The sequence below is a fragment of the Piliocolobus tephrosceles genome, chromosome 17 (genome assembly GCF_002776525.5).
Source record: "Piliocolobus tephrosceles isolate RC106 chromosome 17, ASM277652v3, whole genome shotgun sequence".
NCBI classification, from domain to species: Eukaryota; Metazoa; Chordata; class Mammalia; order Primates; family Cercopithecidae; genus Piliocolobus; species Piliocolobus tephrosceles.
The window spans coordinates 51,888,543-51,904,809 of record NC_045450.1 but is presented as its reverse complement, the minus strand read 5'-3'; the positions used below and the strand labels follow the sequence as shown (position 1 = coordinate 51,904,809).

At 43.8% G+C, this 16,267-nt stretch overlaps 1 protein-coding gene across 4 annotated transcripts in view; it reads right to left on the bottom strand.

Moving 5' to 3' along the window:
- Positions 1 to 5,669: 5,669 nt before the first annotated feature.
- The window catches only part of CBFB (core-binding factor subunit beta), a 75,424-nt gene continuing 64,826 nt past the window's right edge, over positions 5,670 to 16,267 (bottom strand). For 3 of the 4 annotated variants that reach the window (XM_023210122.3, XM_023210121.2, XM_023210123.3), the window contains one exon: positions 5,670 to 8,007. In XM_023210122.3, the coding sequence (XP_023065890.1) occupies positions 7,985 to 8,007 (23 nt within the window). In that variant the 3' untranslated portion in view covers positions 5,670 to 7,984. The remainder of the gene's footprint in view (positions 8,008 to 16,267) is intronic. The other variant, XM_031934462.1, reaches the window with a different exon arrangement.

The window sequence follows — 16,267 nt, the reverse complement described above, 5'->3', positions numbered from 1 at the left end:
GCAGTTCCCTGCGCAACTGAAGTTGGGTGTGGCTATGAATTGCTTGGTCCATTGAAAACAGAAGTCACATGTATCAATTTCAGGTGAGTTTTCAAAGCCAATGCCTGTTTCATTACCTGTTTTCTTTCTTGGTTCTCTCACAATGGCTGGTGATCTTCCAGTTCTGCTTTATTAGGTCAACCCCTGATGAGTATTTAGCATATAAGACGTAAATCTTTAAGCCAATAATTTTTTGGGGTGTTTTAAAACAACACACCAGGCTGGGCATGGTGGCTCATGCCTGTAATCCCTACATTTTGGGAGGCCAATGCGGGTGGATCACCTGAGGTTAGGAGTTCGAGACCAGCCTGGTCAACACGATGAAACCCCACCTCTACTAAAAATACAAAAAATTAGCCGGGTGTGGTGGCGGGCACCTGTCATCCCAGCTACTTGGGAGGCTGAGGCACGACAGTTGCTTGAACCCAGGAGGTGGAGGTTGCAGTGAGCTGAGATTGTGCCACTGCACTCCTGCCTGGGCAACAGAATGAGACTCTGTCTCAAAAAAAAATTAAAACAAACGAAAAAACACAAAGCAACATAACCAGTCTATCCTGATAAGAGAAATTGGGAAAACTGTCAATTATGCCTCCTGTACTGTTTTTAGCTTTGAAATGTCTCCATGCCGACAAAGCTACCCTTAATCTTCCTACTATGTTACCATATCATATGATCAGTGGGACCACATTTCTGATTCCAGCCTTATTTTCTCCCCAAACAAAACTTGAGTTTTCTCAAGCACCGATTCCATCAAGGTCATAAGCCCTCAATGGCTTCCTATTCACCCTTGGGAATGGTCCAAATTTTTTTTTATTTTTTTGAGGTAGAGTCTCGCTGTCTCCCAGGCTGGAGTGCAGTGGCACAATCTCAGCTCACTGCAAGCTCCGCCTCCCAGGTTCATGCCATTCTCCTGCCTCAGCCTCCAGAGCAGCTGGGACTACAGGCGCCCGCCACTACACCCGGCTAATATTTTTGGTGTTTTTAGTAGAGACGGGGTTTCACCGCGTTAGCCAGGATGGTCTCGATCTCCTGACCTCGTGATCTGCCTGCCTCGGCCTCCCAAAGTGCTGGGATTACAGGCGTGAGCCACGGCGCCCGACCCCAAATGTTTTAACACAGTTGGAAAGGCCAATCCAGCACTGCTGGTGACTCTTACCCTGCCCTCTGCTGGGTGGAATCTGTCCTTCCGGATTCATCTCACTGCTGCAGCCCCTTTTTTTCTGTTTGTCATACTCAGCTGCTTTTAGCTTCTCAAAACTTGCCAAGCTATTGGCTAGCTACCTGCAATACCTTCTCTAGCTAGTGTAAGGTCTGCCATCCTTCAGATCTTAGCTCAAACGTCTCTCTTTATTTTTTGAGACGGAGTCTCGCTCTTTCGCCCAGGCTAGAGTGCAGTGGTGCGATCTCGGCTCACTGCAAGCTCTGCCTCCTGGGTTCATGCCATTCTCCTGCCTCAGCCTCCTGAGTAGCTGGGATTACAGGCACCCGCCACCACGCCTGGCTAATTTTTTGTATTTTTTAGTAGAGATGGGGTTTCACCGTGTTAGCCAGGATGGTCTCGATCTCCTGACCTTGTGTTCCTCGCACCTCAGCCTCCCAAAGTGCTAGGATTACAGGTGTGAACTACCGCACCCACCCTCAAACATCTCTTTAGGGAAGCTTTTATTCCCCACCCAGACTAGATGTACTATAAGAGCCAGTACTTCCGATGTAACTTAAACGGTGTTACTGCCTTTGGTCAGCTGTTGAGCTAGACTGTACATTGTGAGCAGGGAACATGTTTACTTTGGACACTGGATATTTTCCCCCCAAACGATAACCATACTTTTAGTCTAAAAAAAAAAAAAGCCTAAACATTTTCCGTTTTTATAGGTAAGATCTTGCTCTGGTTGCCCAGAATGGAGTGCAGTAGCTCACTGAAACCTCAAAATCCTCGGCGCCAAGCGATCCTCCCACTCCAGCCAGAGGTGTGCACCACCATGCCTGGCTAATTAAAAAAATATTTTTGTGCAGATGAAGGTCTCGCTATGTTGCCCAGGCTGGTCTTGAGCTCCTGGTCTCAAGCAATCCTCCTGCCTCAGCCCCCAAAGTGCTGGGATTAAAGATATGAGCTACGGTGCCTGGCCTTTTATTTTTGTCTACTCACATTTTTGAAATCTGAATGAAGCCAATAACGACCTTAATTTTTTTTTTTTTTTGAGGCGGAGTCTTGCTCTGTCGCCCGGACTGGAGTGCAGTGGCCGGATCTCAGCTCACTGCAAGCTCCACCTCCTGGGTTTACGCCATTCTCCTGCCTCAGCCTCCCGAGTAGCTGAGACTACAGGCGCCTACCACCTCGCCCAGCTAGTTTTTATATTTTTAGTAGAGACGGGGTTTCACCGTGTTAGCCAGGATGGTCTCGATCTCCTGACCTCGTGATCCGCCTGTCTTGGCCTCCCAAAGTGCTGGGATTACAGGCTTGAGCCACCGCGCCCGGCCAACGACCTTAATTCTAAGTTGCTTAAATTTTCTAACCAAAAGCTGAGAGTTGACTAAAACAGTGACTTACGTTTTAGAATATTCTATATTTAAACAAACTAAACTGCCATTTCCATCCATGATTTCACCCTGTGACTATCATTTTTTAGCTTTGGAACATTTTTGAAATGCCATATATGAATATATGATTGTGATGCAAGAAAAGGGATTGATGCTATCTAGGGGGAATTATGCGTTCAAATCTGTAAGACTGAAATCTTACCTTTAAAGAATGTTTAGGAGATTAAAACACCAAACATATACTCAGTTACATATATTTGGTAGTATTGTGTCTGGAATTGGTGGGTTCTTGGTTTCGCTGACTTCAAGAATGAAGCCACGGACCCTGGTGGTGAGTGTTACAGTTCTTAAAGATGGTGTGTCCGGAGTTTGTTCCTTCAGATGTTCAGATGTGTCCGCAGTTTCTTCCTTCTGGTAGGTTTGTGGTCTTGCTGACTTCAGGAGTTGAAGCTGCAGACCTTCACGGTGAGTGTAATGGCTCTTAAAGGCAGCGCGTCTGGAGTTGTTCATTTTTCCTGGTGGATTTGTGGTCTGGCTAACTTCAGGAGTGAAGCTGCAGACTTTCCCCGGTATTACAGCTCATAGAGGCGGCATAGACTCAAAGAGTGAGCAGCTGCAAAACTTACTGTAAATAGCAAAAGAACAAATCCTCTACCATGTGGAAGGAGACCTGAGCAGGTTGTGACTGGCTAGCTGGGAAAGCCTGCTTTTATTCTCTTATCTGACCCCCCCCCCCCCCCCACATCCTGCTGATTGGTCCATTTTGACAGAGTGCTGATTAGTGCCTTTACAATCCCTGAGCTAGACACAGAGTGCTGATTGGTGAGTTTACAATCCTTTAGCTAGACCCACAGCTAGACAGAAAAGTTCTCAAGTCCCCACTAGGTTAGCTAGATACAGACTACTGATTGGTGTATTTACAAACCTTGAGCTAGACACAGAGTGCTGATTTTTGCGTTTATGATCCCTTAGCTAGACATAAAAGTTCTCTAAGCCCCCACTAGACTCAGAAGCTCAGCTGGCTTCACCTAGCGGATCCTGCACAGGGGCTGCAGGTGGAGCTGCCTGCCAGTTCTGAGAGCCAGGCCTGCACTCCTCAGCCCTTGGGCGGTCGATGGGACAGGGCGCCACGGAGCAGGGGGCGGCGCCCATCGGGGACACGCGGGCGCGCACATGGCGGGCTGCAGGTCGCGAGCCCTGCCCTGCGGGGAGGCGGCTGAAGCCCGGCGAGAATTCGAGCACGGTGCATGCAGGGGCCGGCAGTGCTGGGGGACCCGGCACAACCTTTGCAGCTGCTGACCCAGGTACTAAGTCCCTCACTGCCCTGGGCCGGCGGCGCCGGCTGGCAGCTCCGAGTGCGGGGCCCGCCAAGCCCGCGCCCGCCAGAACTCGCGCTGACCTGTGAGCGCCACGCGCAGCCCCGGTTCCCGCCCGCGCCTCTCCCTCCACACCTCCCCGCAAGCAGAGGGAGCAGGCTCCGGCCTCGGCGAGCCCAGAGTCTCCCACAGTGCCGTGGCGGGCTGAAGGGCTCCTCAAGCGCCGCCAGAGTGGATGCTGAGGCCGAGGCGGCGCTGAGAGTGAGAGCTGCTAGCACACTGTCACCCCTCAACATCACTGCGGTGGTTTAGAAAGATGTCCAAAAACGCTTTGACATCCCCGCCTTCAACAGATGAAGCTTAATATTCCTCCCCCTTTGAGTGTGGACGAGATCCAGCAACTAGATTCTAACATACAGTATGGCAGCCCAAGATTCAGTTATGACTGTGCTTTTGGCTGGGCATGATGGCTCATGCCTGTAATCTCAGCACTTTGGGATGCCGAGGCGGGCATATCACTTGAGGTCAGGAGTTTGAGACCAGCCTGGCCAACATGGTGCAACCCCGTCTCTGAAAAATACGAAAATTAGCCGGGCATGTTGATGGGCACCTGTAATCCCAGCTACTCGGGAGGCTGAGGCAGGAGAATCGCTTGAACCCGGGAGGCGGAGGTTGCAGTGAACTGAGATCGCGCCACTGCACTCCAGTCTGGGCAACAGAGCGAGACTCCATCTCAAAAACTGCTTTCAACTTGGGTGTGTACTCTCTTGGGTCACTTGCCTTGGGGGAAGCCAGCTACCCTGCTGTGCACCGTCCTATGGAAAGACCCAAGTGGGCATGAAATGGAAGGTCTCTGTCCAACACCTAGCAAGGAACATCTGCCTTTCATCTAGCAGGCTGCAAAGAACGGAGGCCAGTCAATGACCACAGTAGTGGGTTTGAAAGGGGATCTTTCATCCAGCCAATCCTTGAGATGACTGTAGCCCAGGATGACTCTAACCTTGTGAGGAACTCTGAACCAGAACCATTGATCTTAGCTACTTCCAGATTTGTGACTCACCTGTGGGATAATATGTATTCACAGTTTTAAGCTGCTAAGTTTTGGGGTAGTCTTATGGATAATACAATGGTTTATAGCTTGAAAAGCTCCCCATTGCCAAATGAGGCATAAATCAAGTAAGATATTTTCCACCAAGCAGCCCCGAGCTAGCATATTCAATTATGTTTTTAGAAGTGATATACTTACTAAAACCACGCTGTTACTGCTCAATTTTTTGAAATTAAGGGCATGAATCCTCTTTGGAATTTCCCTTAATGGTGTCAATTCAGAATTTAAAGGCATTTTTGTCATTTGCAGTAAGTCTGGTGGTTAATGAGTAAATCTGTTTATTACGGGTCAATCTTAAGGTATACTTCCAAAGAAAAGGGCTTTTCTGTTGTAGGAAAATGCCATGAGTCTTAAGAATGTTTGATATAACACCAGCACAATCAAAATGGCTGTATATTTCCAAAACAACTAGCTTGAAAGATGGAACTAATTTGGATGTGTAATTTAAAATTCTTCCAACTATCACTACTTTATGGTCATATCTCACAGGATGGGTATATCATGCCAGATTTCTTGAAAACCGTAATATACACTGGGGGATTTGTATACCTTGTGATATCTATATTTAAAGTAGTCTTCTTTGGAATCAACAGAAATTACCACTAGATGCCACTGTTGTTGCTTTCTTAGAAATCACTGGGTTAGGTCAGTAAAGAGGCAAGACCCTGTTTTTACTACACAGAAGTTTATTGTGAAAGTAAATTAAACAAACACACAGTATGGCTAATGGAGGCAAAAGCAATCTGGTAGCTTAAGGCAAGTTTTAATGGAGATGAATTCAGAAAAGATGATGCAATGATGTAATTTTGTTTAAATACAGATTATGAAAAAATATCAAATTGCATCAATAACTTAATAGAAGTAGTTTTCAAAGCCTGTACTACTGGAGAAAAAGGGCTCATGATCTTAATGCCAGCATTAAGACAGACAGAAGCAGCACGGTGCTAAATGACAGGAAAATCCAGTATTTACAGAAGGATGGTAACAGGAACATTTAATAGCATTTGATCTTATTTACTGGTGGACTGAAAGCCCTTAGCTAGACAATAGAGGAAAATGTACCATCATCATGTTACTTAAAAAAATTTAACTGCAGAAGTAAAAAACCAAGGAGCTCTGTAATAAAGTAACATAAAACACCACTGTAAGGATCACTTAAAAAGCAATTCCCTCAGGGCAAATTAGGGCACTGAGTGTGTAAACATGTGAGCTGTACACCACCAAAACCAACCAAATTCATTCATAGTACTTATAGTTATGCAAGATCAGCATGGCCTTTAATGATGCATTATTGTTTATAACAATTTAAACACACTTCTTACCATGCATGACTTCAAATATATAACAAATATTTTTATTCTGATACAGGATATCTATTTATGAAATAAGACCTATATACAATGAAAGTAACACCTCCTTCATCAATCAAGTAGTTATATGCTTTTTAAATGCAATGACCTTATTCAGACTTCAGTTCATTTTCTGAATTGACTGTGTCAGTTTTTCACCCTTTAAAATAATGCCATTTTATGATAAAATACATTTTTCAAAAATTCAGAAATGTAGTAACATTTAATAAATGTGACCATGAAAAATATCTGTAAGGAGGTGCTAAATGACTTAGCACATTTTTCCAGTCTGTATCTAAAAAAAAAAGTTGCACTCAATTTGACAGTAAGCCTATTTAAAAAATATTCTTACATTAATTCATCTCAAAAGGTTCTATTAATAGTCCTTTTGCAAAATACCATATATATAACTGTGAATGTTTTTTCCAGAATTAATGGAAGAAAATGTATCCTCTGCACAGATGAACATTTTCTCTCTAAAACTAATCTTTTATCATCACCCAGCATGTTTTTACAAAAGCATGCAATATAAAATACACATAAAAGCAGCTATCTTAAACATGATTTTAATATAGTATTACCTTTGTAGCTGATTCATCACTGTCTCCAGTTTAATATGCTGTTACATACATGAAGAAGCTCCAGTATCCCTTTTCTGATTGACTTTTTAAAAAAATCCCTGAATAAAACAGAAGCCAGCCTGTGACTTCTTTAGGCATTTCAGTAGAAGATCATCTATGGAGAATATCTCCAACCAAACTCATGATTACAGAACAGAAGCTAAAACAATCTGGGGCAGAGTACAGAGTTAATACCAATTTAAAACTTCTATGTGTAAAAATAAAGAGCCTGTAATCCCAGTACTCTGGGAGGCTAATGCAGGAGGATCGCTTGATGCCAGGAGTTCAAGACCTGGGCAACACTGTGAAACCCTGTCTCTATTTAAAAAAAAAGAAAGAAAGAGTGCTGATTACTAGCATTTAAAAGGATACTGCAACTTTAATAACTGTAAACTTTGTCAGAAGGCTGTGGCAGACAGCTCTATGCTACTAGGTTTTTAGCCTGTAAATAATGCAAACATCAGCAGTTTTAAAATGCTATAGACTATAAAAACACAAAAGGAAATGGGGCAAACAAAACACAAAACAAGAATGCTTATCTAAAATGAAGCTGTATAACCAAAACATCTAGAAGTACAAAAAAAAATTAGAAAAAATGATTAGAGAAAACCCTCTGATATAATTTTAATTTCTTGACCTGTTTTTAAATGACATGAACTTTTAAATTAAAGTGGAAGAAAAGGAGCTTTACAAGTAGATAGTTTTAACTCCCTAAAATAATGCCAACAAGGTAAGCTTGCATAGAAAAAAAACTTCAAATTATTACTGGCTACATGCTTACAAAATTAGAAATGCAGGTATAATCATAGTGCAAAACCATGGCAGTTTGTGATGTCTATTACTGCCTAAGGTTGAGAAACAGACCGTAGTACCTCCAGTTATCACAGTTTCTGGTCTTTTAATCAATTATTTCTGCCAACTAGAAGCAATGTCTATGTAAAGATGGGCAGCACACATCTGCTGTGCTATTAACGAAGTTTGAGGTCATCACCACCACCTAAATTGGAACCAGGACTAGGGTCTTGCTGTCTTCTTGCCTGCAATGACAAAATCATAATTTGGGGTCAAAAAATGTTTCGACAATCAAAATGCTAGATATATAAAATACAAGACAGTAGCACATAGAAAAACTTCGTAACTAAAAAATTTTCAACCAATATATTCACATGTAACAGGCAAAAAAAAAAAAATAATAAAATAGTCTGACATACTTTACTAAAGTTTCCTTAACAATCAAGAATAAAAATCATTTTTATTCAAAAGACAATCACCATAAATACGTACTGCATATAAAAGAACAACGAATCTAGCGCTGGGCTCAGTGGCTCACGCCTGTAATCCCAGGTCTTTGGGAGGCTGAGGCGGGCAGATCATTTGAGGTCAGGAGTTTGAGACCAGCCTGGCCAAAATGGTGAAACCCTGTCTCTATGAAAAATACAAAAAAATTAGCCAGACATGGTGGCAGGCATCTGTAATCCCAGCTGCTTGGGAGCTTGAGACACGAGAATCCCTTGAACCTGGGAGGTGGAGGTTGCCGTGAGCTGAGATCACACCACTGCACTCCAGCCTGAATGACACGAGTGAGGTTCCATCTCAAAAAAACAAAAAACAAAAAACAAAAAAAACCCAACAACAAATCTGTATTTGCAGTTTTGGAAAAAAGAGTAACACATTAGCCAAGTGCCTTAGAAGCAAACTCTTCCTTTTAGTAATAGCTGACATTTATTGAGTATCAGCTGTCTGCAGGCACTGTTCTAAGTACTTTCCATGAATTAGTTTTTAGAGAGATGAGGTCTTGCTATGTTGCCCAGGCTGGACTGCAGTGGCTATTCACAGGTAAGAACATAGCACATTACAGCCTCAAACTCCTGGGCTCAACCAATCCTCCTGTCTCACTCAGCCTCCCAAGTAACTAGAACTATAGGCACATGCCATAGGATGTGGCTAGAACTAATTTAATCCCTCCCAATAACCTATGACGTAAGTGCTATTATTTATCTCTATTTTACAAATAAAAAAACTAAGTCACAGAGAAATATATGTTCCACTAATTATATGACTGAAAAATGTAGCACTTTATTATGGATAAGGTATTGTCTCATATGTTAAAAATAGAAATATAAAATTAGAGTCCTTGGTGCACTTATATTCCCAGATTTTTTTTTTTGAGACGGAGTTTTACTCTTGTTGCCCAGGCTGGAGTGCAATGGTGCAATCTCCACTCACTGCAACCTCGCCTCCCCGGTTCCAGTGATTCTCCTGCCTCAGCCTCCTCAGTAGCTGCAATTAAAAGCATGCACCACCACACCTGGCTAATTTTGTAGTTTTAGTAGAGACGGGGTTTCTCCATGTTGGTCAGGCTGGTCTCAAACTCCTGACCTCAGGTGATCTGCCTGCCTTGGCCTCCCAAAGCGCTGGGATTACAAGCGTGAGCCACCGCGCCTGGCCCCAGATGTATTTTTTGTTTGTTTGTTGTTTTTTTGAGACAAGGTCTCACTCTATTGCCCAGGCTGGGGTGCAATGGCACAATCTCTGCTGACTGCAACTTCTGCCTCTCGGGCTCAAGCAATCCTCCCACCTCAGCCTCCTGAGTAGCTGGGACCACAGGCATACGCCACCACACCTGGCTAAATTTTGTATTCTTTGTAGAGACAGGGTTTCACCATGTAGACGGGGCTTGTCTTGAACTCCTGGGCTCAAGCCATCTGCCTGTCTTGGCCTCCCAAAGTGCTGGAATTACAGGCATGAGTCACCATGTACCACCCAGATGTTTTTTTTTTTTGTTTTTTTTTTTTTTTGTTTTGTTTTGAGACGGAGTCTCGCTCTGTCGCCCAGGCTGGAGTGCAGTGATGCAATCTTGGTTCACTGCAAGCTCCGCCTCCCAGGTTCATGCCATTCTTCTGCCTCAGTCGCCCGAGTAGCTGGGACTACAGGCGCCTACCACCACATCCGGCTAATTTTTTGTATTTTTAGTAGAGATGGGGTTTCACCATGTTAGCCAGGATGGTCTCGATCTCCTGACCTCGTGATCCACCTCGGCCTCCCAAAGTGCTGGGATTACAGGCGTGAGCCACCGCGCCTGGCCCTGATGTATTGTTATAACAATATTTAACAATTAAGAAGCTTCACTAGGTCTATGAAATAAAAATTAGAAAAAAAACCACTTCCTGTTGATCACACGCTTCTGTTTTTTAAAAAAAGAGGCTTGACAATTATAAACACCGAGATTTCAAGATTTACTTTAGAGTAAACATTCCTATTTAAACCACTTAGGTAAATTACTTAATAGGGAGACTATATATATATATGTATATATACATAGTCTCCTTCTCAAGTTCTAATATGTGTTTATTCTATAAGTTTTCTTTTTTTTTTTTTTTTTTTTTTTTTGAGGCGGAGTCTCGCTCTGTCGCCCGGACTGGAGTGCAGTGGCCGGATCTCAGCTCACTGCAAGCTCCGCCTCCCGGGTTTATGCCATTCTCCTGCCTCAGCCTCCGGAGTAGCTGGGACTACAGGCGCCCGCCACCTCGCCCAGCTAGTTTTTGTATTTTTAGTAGAGACGGGGTTTCACCGTGTTAGCCAGGATGGTCTCGATCTCCTGACCTCGTGATCCGCCCGTCTCGGCCTCCCAAAGTGCTGGGATTACAGGCTTGAGCCACCGCGCCCGGCCAGTAAAGTTTTCTTTACTGCCTCCAAATGTTGGCCAAGCACAAACATCTGTTTGTATCCAGAATCTGGTACTAAATACTTTCCATGAATAACAGTAATAATAATAATATTATTATTATTATTATTTTGAGACAGAGTTTTCTCTGTTCCCCAGGCTGGAGTGCAGTAGTGCAATCTCAGCTCACTGCAACCTCCGCCTCCCAGGTTCAAGTCATTCTCCTGCCCAGCCTCCAGAGTAGCTGGGATTACAGGCGTGCACCACCACAGCTGGCTAATTTTTAAAACATTTTTAGTAGAGATGGGGTTTTGCCATGTTGGCCAGGCTGGTCTCAAACTCCTGGGCTCAAATGATCCACCCACACCAGTCTCCCCAAAGTGCTAGGATTACAGGCATGAGCTACCATGCCCGGCTGAACTAATGTTTTTTTAAGAGATAACGTCGGCTGGGCACAGTGGCTCATGCCTATAATCCCAGCACTTTGGGAGGTCAAGGTGGGCAGATCACCTGAGGTCAGGAGTTCGAGACCAGCCTGGCCAACATGGCAAAACCCCATCTCTACTAAAATACAAAAATTAGACAGGCGTGGTCGTGGGCACCTGTAACCCCAGATACTCGGGAGGTTGAGGAAGGATAATCGCTTGAACCCGGGAGGCGGAGGTTGTGGTGAGCCGAGATTGTGCCGTTACACTGCAGCCTGGCCAACAGAGTTGAAACTGTGTCTCCAAAAAAAAAACAAACCAAAAAAACCCAAAAAAAACAGAAAAACAAACAAAAAAGATGAGGTCTTGCAGTGCTGCCCAGGCTGCAGTGCAGGGGCTATTCACAGGCACAAACATAGCACCCTACAGCCTCCAACTCCTGGGCTCAAGCAATCCTCCTGCCTCACCTTCCCAAGCAGCAAGAGTTTTCCTATGTTAGATAACGGCAACTCTATTTTACCAGTTGTTTGAGCAAAAAGCTTTCCTCTGTCGCCAGGCTGGAGTGCAGTGGTGCAATCTTGGCGCACCGCAATCTCCGCCTCCTGGGTTTAAGCAATTCCCCTACCTCAGCCTCCTAAGTAGCTGGAACTACAGGCATGCACCACCACGCCTGGCTAATTTTTTGTATTTTAGTAGAGAGACAGGGTTTCACTATGTTGGCCATGATGGTGGTCAGCCCGCCTCAGCCTCCCAAAGTGCTGAGATTACAGGCGTGAGTCACCGTGCCCAGCCCTTTTTTTTGAGACACAATTTTGCTCTTGTTGCCCAGGCTGGAGTGCAATGGCCTGATCTCAACTCACTGTAACCTCAGCCTCCCAGGTTCAAGCAATTCTCATGCCTCAACCTCCTGAGTAGCTGGCATGTGCTACCATGCCCAATTAATTTTTTTTTTTTTGAGTAGAGACAGGGTTTCACCATGTTGGCCACGCTGATTTTGAACTCCTGACCTCAGGTGATCCGCCTGCCTTGGCTTCTCAAAGTATTGGAATTTACAGGTGTGAGCCACCAAACCCGGCCTCTTTCTTAAAATTTTGATATATTTCTCTAGCATGTTTTAACTGCTTTTGTAAGCAGAATGGACAATGACTAAATTTTAGCACATTCTTTTCAATTAAATAGGTTATAGTGCATAACGAAAGAGTTGCGGAATACATATGCATCAGAAAAGCAATTTATGTTCCATACACAATCAATGCTAAACGTAGTGTAAGGACAGATCAATTCTACAAAATCAGAGATGGTGATATAAGCATCTGCTTTCAGTCAATGAAGGTTAGAAAGGGGCTGAGCAATGAAGAAACACTGAGGAAAAAATCAATCCTAATTATATATGTATAAATCACTACTAACCTACCAACAATACTTTGTGAAGAGTATTTCAGCTTTTGTGTCTTGGGGCAAAAGTAATTTTCGAATTTTTAAAATAATAACAGGATTACTCCAAATATATGACAAAGAACAGTCATCAGCAGCTGGAGTTTTCCCTACTCGTCACAGCTGCACAGAAATAGCCATGGATTTGTTTAAAATACTACATTTTTGATAAAAGCACAGAGAACAGGAGTAAAGAAAAGTTGTTTTGTTATTATTTTTGGGTTTCGTTTCTATTTACATTGTGAAGGCACTGAGGAAGATGTAAGGAAAGACACTGTGATGAAGAGTCAAGAGTAGGAACAAAAAGGAGGGGCCTGGGGGCATGGTGCCTCATGCTAGTAAATCCCAGCACTTTGGAGGCTGAGGTGGGAGGACTGCTTGAGTCCTGGAGTTCAAGACCAGCCTGGGCAACATAGTGAGATCCCCATCTCTTAAAAAAAAAAAAAAGAGGGAGGAAGTCTAACAGTACAAATGAGAGCAGAAGAGGGAAGAATGAGATATCTGGGAGGACATTTAATGCTAGAAGGGAAAATGTATTGACCATCATATGAAGGAAACAAATAGAGACACAGATTTAGGTTCAGTAAAAGAGCTTCCATAGGACTAGAACTTAACAGCCGAATAAGCAGTTGCCTTAAGAAGCAGAACTTCTTACTGTGGCAGTTTTCTAATGAAGGCTGGATGTTTTTGAAGGATTTCCTCTATGGGTAAATAAACTATACTACATGATGGCAAGGAAACTCTGAATTCCATCATCCTAAAAGCATAAAGTTTGTAATTTCTAGTTTCCTTCTCCTCAGTCATAGGCCCTTGATTCTAACCTTTTAATAACAGTTATTTCAGAATTGGGGTTTTAATCTAAAGCACACATCCATGAGTCTGATTTCAGAACACAAATCTGTTCTTAGTATTTATGAAGAATTAATCTCAACATTTTGTGCTACAGATCTCTTACTACCAGTTGCTCTCCTGTTTTCTCTCAGTATATCATCTCCCAGGAACAAGGCAAATAGAGTTGCTAGGAGGTAGTCATGAGATGACTCCAAATGAGATGAAAGAACAGACACTAGCAGCTTGAGTTTTCCCTACTGGCCACAGCTATGCAGAAACAGCCACGAGGAGGGGGTATCCAGAATGAAGAAAATTTCTTGGTTGATCTCCATTCTTTTTATATTGAAATCTCAAAAAAAAAATTGCTGAAAACTCTTCATGGGAAAATTCCCTAACAAAAACAACTACATTTTATTGAGTGTGTACTACGTCCAGATACTGCAGTATTCACTTTATGTTTGATACTTGGCTAAAAGAACAGCTGGGCATAGTGGCTCATGCCTACGGTTTACAGCACTTTCGGAGGCTGAGGTGGAACAATTACTTGATCCCAGAAGTTCAAGACCAGCCTGAGTGACATAGTGAGATCCTGCCCTTATAAATAATTTTTAAAAGTTAGCTGGGCATGGTAGCACATGGCTGGAATCCCAGCTACTTGGAAGGCTGAGGCACGAACTGCTTGAGCCCAGGATATTAAGGCTGCAGTGAGCTGTAAGACTGCACCACTTGGCTCACGCCTGTAATCCCCACACTTTGGGAGGCCAAGGCGGGCAAATCACCTGAGGTGAGGAGTTCGAGATCAGCCTGGCCAACATGGTGAAACCCCATCTCTACTAAAAATACAATTACTCAGGCATGGTGGTGCGCACCTGTAATCCCAGCTACTCGGGAGGCTGAGGCAGGAGAATCACCTGAACCCGGGAGGCAGAGGTTTCAGTGAGCCGAGTTCCGGCCACTGCATTCCAGCCTGGGCAGCAGAGTGAGACTTTATCTCAAAATAAATAAATAAATAAATGAAATTCAGGGGGAAGGAAGGGAGAAAAATAAATAAAATTCTGAACACAGAATTATAGAATTTTAGAGTGGCAAAGTATTTGAGAGATCTGATTCAACTCTCATTGTGCAGATGACAGCCTAAGATTAAGGTTAAGTGATTTCCCCTAAGTAACACAGTTGGAGGCAGAGTCAGAACACAGAATGAGACCTATGGAAAAGATGAGCCTTTAACTTACAATTGGCATTAACGTCAGCCTCCTTAGTCACTGCTAGTTCTCCCTATTGCTAAGTTTGGAGGAGACACACAGCACAATTTTTTTTTTTTTTTTTTTTTTGAGACGGAGTCTCGTTCTGTCACCCAGGCTGAAGTGCAGTGGCCCGATCTCGGCTCACTGAAAGCTCCGCCTCCTGGGTTCACGCCATTCTCCTGCCTCAGCCTCCTGAGTAGCTAGGACTATAGGCGCCTGCCACCACGCCCGGCTAATTTTTTGTATTTTTAGTAGAGATGGGGTTTCACCATGTTAGCCAAGATGGTCTCGATCTCCTGACCTCATGATCCGCCCACCTCGGCCTCCCAAAGTACTGCGATTACAGGCAAGAGCCACCGCGCCCGGTCTCAAAGCACAAATTTTAAGTCCCAATGTGAGAGAAAGGAGTGCACTTTCCCCAAACTCATTAAAAAGGTTAAAAAGCAGCCATAAAAAAGAATGAGTCATGTCCTTTGCAGGGACATGGATGAAGCTGGAAGCCATCATTCTCAGCAAATTAACACAGGAACAGAAAACCAAACACTGCATGCTCACACTCATAAGTGGAAGTTGAACAATTAGAACACATGGACACAGGGAGGGGAACATCACACACACAGGGGCCTGTCGAGGGGTCGGGGGGAAGGGGAGGGAGAGCATCAGGAAAAATACCTAATGCCTGCAGGGTTTAAAACCTAGATGATCGGGAGGCTGAGGCAGGGGAATCGCTTGAACCCGGGAGGTGGAGGTTGTGGTGAGCCGAGATCGTGCCATTGCACTCTGGCCTGGGTAACAAAAGTGAAACTCTGTCTCAAAACAACAACAACAACAACAACAACAACAACAAACAACAACAACAAAAACCTAGATGATGGGTTGATAGGTGCAGCAAACCACCATGGCACAGGTATACCTATGTAACAAACCTGCACATTCTGCACATGTATCCCAGAACTTAAATTAAAAAAAAAATTTTGGCCGGGCGCGGTGACTCAAGCCTGTAATCCCAGCACTTTGGGAGGCCAAGACGGGCGGATCACGAGGTCAGGAGATCGAGACCATCTAGGCTAACACGGTGAAACCCCGTCTCTACTAAAAATACAAAAAACTAGCTGGGCGAGGTGGCGGGCGCCTGTAGTCCCAGCTACTTGGGAGGCTGAGGCAGGAGAATGGCGTGAACCTGGGAGGCGGAGCTTGCAGTGAGCTGAGATCCGGCCACTGCACTCCAGCCTGGGCGACAGAGCGAGACTCCGTCTCAAAAAAAAAAAAAAAAAAAAATTTAAAAGGTTAAAAAAAGGTCAGCAGACAATTATAAACATCTGTCAGATAAGCAGTCTGCGAGAGCTGGTCCAACAGGCATGTCAAAAAATACAGTTCTTACAAAGTATGCAACCTAAGGAAAATTTTAAATATAAAGTAACATTTTAAAATGAAATAGTGGGAATCTACATTTCTGGGCTTGGACCACGATGGCTCTACCACTTTAGCTATGTGACCTTAGGCAAGTTTCTTATTCTCTCTTAGCCTCGGTTCCTCAAAATGAAGATGTAACTTACAAGAGCATTTAAAAAGCAAATATAAAGCCAAAATTATAATGTATTTACTGCCTCGCACATAGGATGCACTCATGATGCTGTTATAACAAAGTTGCTCATCACTTCGTATTTACATTTATGAACTTTTCAAATAACTACTCAAA